At 43.8% G+C, this 10207-nt stretch overlaps 1 protein-coding gene across 1 annotated transcript in view; it reads left to right on the forward strand.

Annotated features, from left to right (window-relative positions):
• The window catches only part of LOC138965118 (chorion peroxidase-like), a 54986-nt gene extending 45614 nt beyond the window's left edge, over nucleotides 1–9372 (forward strand). Inside the window, exons 10-13 of the mRNA XM_070337248.1 lie at nucleotides 846–1041; nucleotides 2944–3113; nucleotides 3562–3697; nucleotides 8234–9372. Coding sequence (XP_070193349.1) covers nucleotides 846–1041; nucleotides 2944–3113; nucleotides 3562–3697; nucleotides 8234–8303 — 572 coding nt within the window. The 3' untranslated portion in view covers nucleotides 8304–9372. The remainder of the gene's footprint in view (nucleotides 1–845; nucleotides 1042–2943; nucleotides 3114–3561; nucleotides 3698–8233) is intronic.
• The last annotated feature ends 835 nt before the right edge of the window (nucleotides 9373–10207 follow it).

Here is a 10207-nt window from a genome sequence, read left to right on the forward strand (position 1 = left end):
AATGCCAGGCACAATGTCATGCTTTAAATTTACAGCGAAAACTGCGGTGGGAACTCTTAAAGTGCTGTTGATAAGTTATGTGGGATACTGAATTTTCTCTCTTTTTGTTCGCCGTAATGTAGAATATAGCGGAATGGTGACTGTTTTATTGCAAATAAGAACATACAAAAACACACACCAAATATAGGCCTACACAAAACACGAGAAAACGCATTTAGTATCGACATCAAGCGATTGGCCTTGCACATTTTAATATGACATTAAAGATGCTGTTCTTTCTGCTTAAACTATCATGTTCTTATCATAGCAGAACAGAATTTAACGTATCATGTATGTGTGTCTGTATTTTGTATTTTTGTTTTCAGTATAGTGAGGCGCTCAGAACTACAGTAGAATTTGCGACATAAAAATAACCTTATTCTTCTTGACTTATATCAGAAAAAATAAGTGTTCAAAGCAACTAAATCCAAAAGCAAAGGGACTGCCAACGTTCCAAAATTCAGAATCGAAAAACCGTTGGGTCGATATAATTATTTGTGATTGTCGATAACAACGTTCCAACTACTTACCTTTCTTGTTTTTTAATTTTTTTTCAAGGCAACATTTTTGTCCATATTTTTAGAATTAAACAAAACCCAACCACACTGTAATCAAGGGAACGTCTACTTATAGACAAAACGTATTATTAACAAGAACTTCCAACTATCTGTTTCGAAATTGAAAAAGAAACAAAAACAATTAAAATCCCAACAGAAAAATAGTGATGAAAAAGTGATGATAACTTATCTGTGCATTTTGTAACTTCCAAAATGGACGAATCCAAAACTGTGTGTGCATATTGTCAGGTCATTTGTTCGAGCCAGCTGATCAGGAACCGGATGCTCCCAGTCGTGGCCTTGACCTTGTGGCCTTGAACATTCAGAGAGGTCGTGACCACGGCTTACCTCCCTACAACGAGTTCCGGAAGATCTGTGGACTTCCGGCTATCGAGTCGTTTGATGAGTTCGGTCCAATCGGGGCCAGTCTCTCGTCTGTGTATAAGTACGTACATTTGTATGCAAACATAATCTGCTAGTCAAAGGGGGAGGGGGAATGTGTGATTGGGCCCGGGGAATGTGTGATCGTGTGAATGTGTGTGTGTGTGTGTGTGTGTGTGTGTGTGAACGTATCTGCGTTCGTGCGTATGTGTGTGTGTGTGTGTTTGTGTTTGTGTGTGTGAGTGTGTGTGTGTGCGTGCGTGTGTGTGTGTGCGCCCACGCGAGAAAAAGAGCGACAGCGTGGAAGAAAAGGCGAGAGGGAAAGGGCGTACGTGTCTGCAGTTCTGATTTTTTTTCTGGCTGAATGCAACCTTTTGGCATTAGTTTTATCCTTAATAAAACTGCTAATCGTTTGTCTCCTCATATACATAATCGAACACACCAAATAAAAGACAAAGACATTTAAGGTTGTTCTACAAACCTCTGAGAGTAATGAGAAACCTTTTAGAAAAAAAATTAGTTTCAACTCAAGCCAGGCACGTGCAGCATCACCTGTGCCTCCCAGAGTGGAGCACACACGAATTAACATACTTTATGTTTTATTTCTGTTAGTATCCTTCTTCATCGTCTTCTTTTTCTTCGTTCATGCGCTGAAACTCCCACGTTCACTCATGTTTTTGCACTAGTAGATTTTTACGTGTATGACCGTTTTTACCCCGCCATTCAGGCAGCCATACGCCGCTTTCGGGGGAAGCATGCTGGGTATTTTCGTGTTTCTCTGACATGAATTGCATTTCTTTTATTATCCCATTGTTGGGAAACTCCGGTCGCTGCCCCCTAGTGCTAAGATAACAGCAACAAAAGTCGGGCTACCCAGGTTTTTGTATGTTACTGCATTTTTGGCTGAATGACCGAGGTCTTTGACTTGCCACAGTCGTGACACGAGGGTGAAATATGGATACCGTCTCTGGGTCTGCATATACTGCTACCCGTGTCCGTCCCGGCCTGGATTTGAACCCGTGGCCCGAGGAAGTCCAAAGGCCATCCGGTCTGACTGACTGACTATTAGGGTTTAACGTCCTCTTAGACCAACTGGTCTATATTGGGACAGGTATTGGTAACACGCTGAAGATTATTATGGTGTGATACTTTGATTCGAACAAGCCCGCATTGGGTTTCTCTCGTCAAAGTATCGAAAATACGATCATGATAATCAGAGACGAGAAATTATGCATGCGTGTCTTCGTGTTTTCCAAGCTATGAGACTTTCGCTGTGAACGTGGGATCTTTTTCGTGCGCATGTGTGCACACGGGGGTGTTCGGACACCGAAGAGAGTCTGCACAAAGTTGACTCCGAGAAATAAATCTCTCGCCGAACGTGGGGATCGAACCCACGCTGATAGCGACCAACTGGCTACAAAGCCAGCGCGCTACCAACTGAGCTACGCCCCCGCCCCCCATCCGGTCTTCTCCCAACTGAGCTACGAGGGCTGGAATGCACGAAGCGAAAGTGGGTGAAACCCAAACGGGTGAGAACAAACCGCGGGATCTGATTCGTTGTAGTCACAAACAATCTCAATTTCAACCAATCTAACGCCGCGGCTGACTCCTGCCCGTCTGGTAACTGTTTCGTGCACATCGATTTCAACGAGTCAGGCACGACGACCTTCATCTCCCGAGCTGGACTGAGTGAGTAGCGCCAGCGAACACTAAGAAGAAGAAGAAGAAGAACGAGTCAGTTTATTTCTAAGAGCACATTTATAAGTTTATTTCGTGCTTCTTTATTATAACATTCAATTATGGCTTTTTATTTATACAATTGACTATAAAAAAAACCTGTTTAAACAAAGAACGAATCAGACGCCGCGGTCTGTTCTCTCCCGTTTGGGTGGCACCCAATTTCTCTTCGTGCCCCTCATCCCTGGACCCCCACTTTACTTTCTTATTCTCTGTCTTTTTCTCTCAGCTCCGTAGATGACATTGACCTGTTCACCGGAGGTCTACTGGAGTCCTCGGACACCCCTGGCAAACTGGGTCCCACGTTCTCCTGTATCATCGCCACGCAGCTCAGAGCACTCAAGTTCGGAGACCGGTTCTACTTCGAAACAACCCGCTCACCCGAAGGCTTCAATGATGGTGAGTTTTGAACACTGTTGTATTCATTTTTGAAATGAGTTAATATGCAAATCGGAAGGTTTAATGACGATAACTTTTGTACAATGTTGTCAATTTTGAATTGAGTTAATATGCAAATCAAAGGCTTCAATGATGGTTAGTTTTGAACAATGTTGTTGTATTTGTTTTTGAATTCAGTTAATACGCAAATCGAAGGCTTCGATGATGGCGATATTTGTACAATGTTATAATTGTTTTGAATTGAGTTAATACATGCATGCAAAGTTTGTTCAGCCAAAAATGAAATGATAAACGCAACTCTGCACAGAACGCATTCACGCTGTTGATGTTTGTATGAGTTCAAGTGCAAGGCGGCCATTTCTACGTGTAAAAGCCTGGACAGATGTCAAGTACGTTCACACCAGAAGTTAAACGTGAAAACTCAAAGGATTTATCCTGTCGATTACAGAACAGCTGAAGTCCATCCGCAGGGTGACTCTGTCAAAGGTGCTGTGCTTCTTCCCGGGAGATTATGAGTTCAAGGACAAGAAGGGAGATGTCATCCGCCATATCCAGAGAGACGCCTTCATCGTTCCGTCGGACACGTAAGTTTGACTCTCTGCATCCGACATATAGTGAAAGACGCATCCCTCGTTTCGTCGGACACGTAAGTTTGACTATATAATATTCATCCGAGAAATCTAGAAATACTCCGTCGTCGATCCCTCGAATACGTAATTTTGACTCTCTGCCTCAAAAGACTTCTCGAAGCTGGCCGCACGGGGCTTTAGCAGTGAGTTTTTGGTCAAAAGACTTCTCGAAGCTGGCCGCACGGGGCTTTAGCAGTGAGTTTTTGGTCAAAAGACTTCTCGTAGCTGGCCGCACGGGGCTTTAGCAGTGAGTTTTCGGTCAAAAGACTTCGCGAAGCTGGCCGCACGGGGCTTTAGCAGTGCGTTTTTGGTCAAAAGACTTCTCGAAGCTGGCCGCACGGGGCTTTAGCAGTGAGTTTTTGGTCAAAAGACTTCTCGTAGCTGGCCGCACGGGGCTTTAGCAGTGAGTTTTTGGTCAAAAGACTTCTCGAAGCTGGCCGCACGGGGCTTTAGCAGTGAGTTTTCGGTCAAAAGACTTCGCGAAGCTGGCCGCACGGGGCTTTAGCAGTGAGTTTTTGGTCAAAAGACTTCTCGAAGCTGGCCGCACGGGGCTTTAGCAGTGAGTTTTTGGTCAAAAGACTTCGCGAAGCTGGCCGCACGGGGCTTTAGCATGGAGTTTTTGGTCAAAAGACTTCTCGAAGCTGGCCGCACGGGGCTTTAGCATGGAGTTTTTGGTCAAAAGACTTCTCGAAGCTGGCCGCACGGGGCTTTAGCATGGAGTTTTTTGTCAAAAGACTTCGCGAAGCTGGCCGCACGGGGCTAGCTTTAGCAGTGAGTTTTCGGTCAAAAGACTTCGCGAAGCTGGCCGCACGGGGCTTTAGCAGTGAGTTTTTGGTCAAAAGACTTCTTGAAGCTGGCCGCACGGGGCTTTAGCAGTGAGTTTTTGGTCAAAAGACTTCTCGAAGCTGGCCGCACGGGGCTTTAGCAGTGAGTTTTTGGTCAAAAGACTTCTCGAAGCTGGCCGCACGGGGCTTTAGCAGTGAGTTTTTGGTCAAAAGACTTCGCGAAGCTGGCCGCACGGGGCTTTAGCAGTGAGTTTTTGGTCAAAAGACTTCGCGAAGCTGGCCGCACGGGGCTTTAGCAGTGAGTTTTTGGTCAAAAGACTTCGCGAAGCTGGCCGCACGGGGCTTTAGCAGTGAGGTTTTGGTCAAAAGACTTCGCGAAGACTTCGGGCTCAATTAAGGGCCGCCTTTGTGCTTTCCTCTTTTTCTCTACCATAAAAAAAAAGTTCTGCGAATCCGGCGAAATAACGGCGAAGTTTTCGACAAGAAAGAAGTATTAACGATGCTGTGACTACCTACGCCAGACGATACCCTGCATCGTCACACAGAGTTCTGTCAGGGTAAGAACGAATGAACACACACATAAATGGCTCGGGAGGGTGAGCAAAAGCACATGCTATACTTCTTACCTACTTTGATTGAAATCCAGCATGTGCCGTGATTTTCTTCTGCGTTCATGGCCTGAAACACCCACGTACACTCGCGTTTGTTTTTGTGCACGAGTGGGGTTTTACGTGTATGACCGGTTTTACCTCGTTATTAATTTTCGGCAACCATACACCTATTCGGAGGATGCATGCGGGGTATTTTCGTGTTTCTGTAACCCACCGAACTCTGACAAGGACCACAGGATTTTTCTGTGCGTACTTGGTCTTATGCTTGCGTGTACACACGACGGGGGGGGGGGGGGGGGGGGGGTTATGGCACTAACAGGTCAGCACATACGTTGACCTGGGAGATCGGACAAATCTCCACCCGTAACCCACCAGGCGTGACCGGGATTTGAACCCTTCTGCATGGGTGGCCGGCGTCTTATCCACTAGGCCACTGCACCCGTCTATATGCCGTGATGAAAATAACAACTGTACCCGTCTATATGCCGTGATGAAAATAACAACTGCACCCGTCTATATGCCGTGATGAAAATAACAACTGCACCCGTCTATATGCCGTGATGACAATAACAACTGCACCCGTCTATATGCCGTGATGAAAATAACAACTGCACCCGTCTATATGCCGTGATGAAAATAACAACTGCACCCGTCTATTAGCCGTGATGACAATAACAACTGCACCCGTCTAAATGCCGTGATGAAAATAACAACTGCACCCGTCTATATGCCGTGATGACAATAACAACTGCACCCGTCTATATGCCGTGATGAAAATAACAACTGCACCCGTCTATATGCCGTGATGAAAATAACAACTGCACCCGTCTATATGCCGTGATGACAATAACAACTGCACCCGTCTATATGCCGTGATGACAATAACAACTGCACCCGTCTATATGCCGTGATGAAAATAACAACTGCACCCGTCTATATGCCGTGATGAAAATAACAACTGCACCCGTCTATTAGCCGTGATGACAATAACAACTGCACCCGTCTAAATGCCGTGATGAAAATAACAACTGCACCCGTCTATATGCCGTGATGACAATAACAACTGCACCCGTCTATATGCCGTGATGACAATAACAACTGCACCCGTCTATATGCCGTGATGAAAATAACAACTGCACCCGTCTATATGCCGTGATGACAATAACAACTGCACCCGTCTATGTGCCGTGATGAAAATAACAACTGCACCCGTCTATATGCCGTGATGAAAATAACAACTGCACCCGTCTATATGCCGTGATGACAATAACAACTGTACCCGTCTATTAGCCGTGATGACAATAACAACTGCACCCGTCTATATGCCGTGATGAAAATAACAACTGCACCCGTATATATGCCGTGATGAAAATAACAACTGCACCCGTCTATATGCCGTGATGACAATAACAACTGCACCCGTCTATTAGCCGTGATGACAATAACAACTGCACCCGTCTATATGCCGTGATGACAATAACAACTGCACCCGTCTATATGCCGTGATGACAATAACAACTGCACCCGTCTATATGCCGTGATGAAAATAACAACTGTACCCGTCTATATGCCGTGATGAAAATAACAACTGCACCCGTCTATATGCCGTGATGAAAATAACAACTGCACCCGTCTATATGCCGTGATGAAAATAACAACTGTACCCGTCTATATGCCGTGATGACAATAACAACTGCACCCGTCTATATGCCGTGATGAAAATAACAACTGCACCCGTCTATATGCCGTGATGAAAATAACAACTGCACCCGTCTATTAGCCGTGATGACAATAACAACTGCACCCGTCTATATGCCGTGATGACAATAACAACTGCACCCGTCTATATGCCGTGATGAAAATAACAACTGCACCCGTCTATTAGCCGTGATGACAATAACAACTGCACCCGTCTATATGCCGTGATGACAATAACAACTGCACCCGTCTATATGCCGTGATGAAAATAACAACTGCACCCGTCTATATGCTGTGATGAAAATAACAACTGCACCCGTCTATATGCCGTGATGAAAATAACAACTGGACCCGTCTATATGCCGTGATGAAAATAACAACTGCACCCGTCTATATGCCGTGATGACAATAACAACTGCACCCGTCTATATGCCGTGATGAAAATAACAACTGCACCCGTCTATTAGCCGTGATGACAATAACAACTGCACCCGTCTATATGCCGTGATGACAATAACAACTGTACCCGTCTATATGCCGTGATGACAATAACAACTGCACCCGTCTATATGCCGTGATGAAAATAACAACTGCACCCGTCTATTAGCCGTGATGACAATAACAACTGCACCCGTCTATATGCCGTGATGAAAATAACAACTGCACCCGTCTATATGCCGTGATGACAATAACAACTGCACCCGTCTATATGCCGTGATGACAATAACAACTGTACCCGTCTATATGCCGTGATGAATATAACAACTGCACCCGTCTATATGCCGTGATGACAATAACAACTGTACCCGTCTATATGCCGTGATGAAAATAACAACTGCACCCGTCTATATGCCGTGATGAATATATAACAACTGCACCCGTCTATATGCCGTGGTGAAAATAACAACTGCACCCGTCTATATGCTGTGATGAAAATAACAAATGCACCCGTCTATATGCCGTGATGAAAATAACAACCGCACCCGTCTATATGCCGTGATGACAATAACAACTGTACCCGTCTATATGCCGTGATGAAAATAACAACTGCACCCGTCTATATGCCGTGATGAAAATAACAACTGCACCCGTCTATATGCCGTGATGAAAATAACAACTACAGCCTGTGCTGTTCAGAATCACACTGGATGCGAATAAGGTACTCCAATTAGACAAAAGTATGCAATCCTTGTTACGTGTTTGTAAGGTTAGGGACATTACTACTTCTGTGAAGTGATCAACCAAAAGTAGTAATGTGTTTGTTTGTGTGTTGATTTGTGGAACCTCATTTTTAATCTATGCATTAATTATGTACGGTCAAGAATACATTTTTGTTCTTGAGTAGGTATGCTTTTTTTTTTAGAGAATCGTTTTATCATCTTTTTTGTCTGTTTCAGTAACACCATCAGGCCCTGCAATAGGCTGCGTCGAAAGTTCTTAAACTTTGCTCTGTGGGAACAACACTAGCGTTGCCTGCCTGCCTCTCTCCGATACCCGTCGAAGGCTTTGACAGACAAACACGCAGCTTTATGTAGCGACACAACATCTAAATGCAAAACAAAAGAGAAAAAGTTGAGCATGAAGTTGATACATTCTTTGTAAGTGTAAGACAAACAGACAGCTTTCTTTAACGACACAAAAACATTCAGTAATGCTGTTTGCAACACATAGATGATACAATCATCGACAGACTGATAGAAAGACAGACAGACAGGCAGACAGATAGGTTTCTGTTGTTAAACAGCAGAGCACATAGTGCAGAAATACTCTGGTTTGAACACGTTTATGATACACTCTTTGACAGACAGAAAGACAGACTTTCTGTAGTGACATAGCAAAGCACAACATGCAGAAATGCTCTATTTAAAAAAAAAACGCACATACATGATACAGTATTTGACAGACAGACAGACAGATGATAGACAGGCACAGACAACTTTGCATTGTGAAACAGCAAAGCATATCGTTCTGACATTTTTTCTTTGGAACATGTAGATGATGCAGTCTTTGACAGACAGCGTTCACAAGGGACATAGCAGAGCGCATCATGCAGACATATTTTCTATGGAACAAGCAGATGATACACTTTTCCTTCACAGTCAGGTAGACAACTTTTTGCAGGAACACAACACATCACATCATGCAGACATACTTTTATTTGCAACAAGTAGAAGATACAGTCTAAATGAGCAACAAAAAAGTACACATTTGAAGAAGGTGAACTAATTTGCAAAGTGATTACGAGTGCGAAAACAACAACAGGCTTGCAGGACAAACACATACAGACAACAACAATCTTAAACTGCTATTTTTCTTTTTTTAAACCTGATAATAATGAAACAGAAAGAAGTGTAGCTATCGCCTTGTTTCAGCGTGACAAGGGTGATATACTGATCTTATTTCTCCATTTTGCTGGTGTTTTCATCTTTGTTTCTCTGTTATATGAAACATAAATCACAGTTATCCCCATAGATGTGTTGGCAATGCCATTGTTTGAGATGGAAAGCGGACAATAAAATAAAAGTCGACCTTGAAAGTTATTGTTGATGAATCTGTTTCTTGCTCTTTATACTGATCGTGTGGTAATTTACGGAGAGACAATGACTGAATGATTGAAGTGGACAATTTGAAACTGTCTGAGGTGAACCCATACATTTGCGCATATATTCACTACAAGTATTACAGTTAACGCACTTCACTGGAATCTTTTCTGTTGAAAAGCAGCTTTAATTTTTAGTTACCCAGTCACCTTCAGTTCAAACCAGAGCGACGAACATTGTGGATAATTACAACAGTGCATACAAAATCCCTTTAAAAAGCAGTGCCCACATCCCTACTTGCACTAGCAGTAATCGGTTCCTGGGGTGTTACTAGAGTTCGAATCCTGGTCGCTGCCGCCTGGTGGGTTAAGAGTGGAGATTTGTCCGATCTCCCAGGTCAACGTATGTGCATACCTGCTCGTGACTTAACCCCCTTCGTGTGTACACGCAAGCACAAGACCAAGTGCACACGTAAAAGGTCATGTAACCCATGTCGGAGTTCGGTGGGTTATGGAAACACGAAAATACCCAGCATGCCTACTCAACGAAAGCGGAGTAAAGCTGCATAGTCTAGTTTGGGGAACCAAAATGGGCAAACGAGCTCACACGTAACCAGACAATTCTGGAACGCTGAAGAAGAAGAAGTATTAAACTGACTGCGAGTCACATACTTGTTTCTTGTTTCTCATCGATCATGAAGCACCCAATAATTTTAAAACAAAGAACAATGACAGTCGTCAAAACTAACAAAACTTTAATACAGAAAAGGGGATGTTTTTGCTTTAGTACGATAGCCGTCAAGTTGACTGACACCTTGATTAATAAATATAA

This window comes from Littorina saxatilis, linkage group LG4, assembly GCF_037325665.1.
Source record: "Littorina saxatilis isolate snail1 linkage group LG4, US_GU_Lsax_2.0, whole genome shotgun sequence".
Classification (NCBI taxonomy): Eukaryota; Metazoa; Mollusca; class Gastropoda; order Littorinimorpha; family Littorinidae; genus Littorina; species Littorina saxatilis.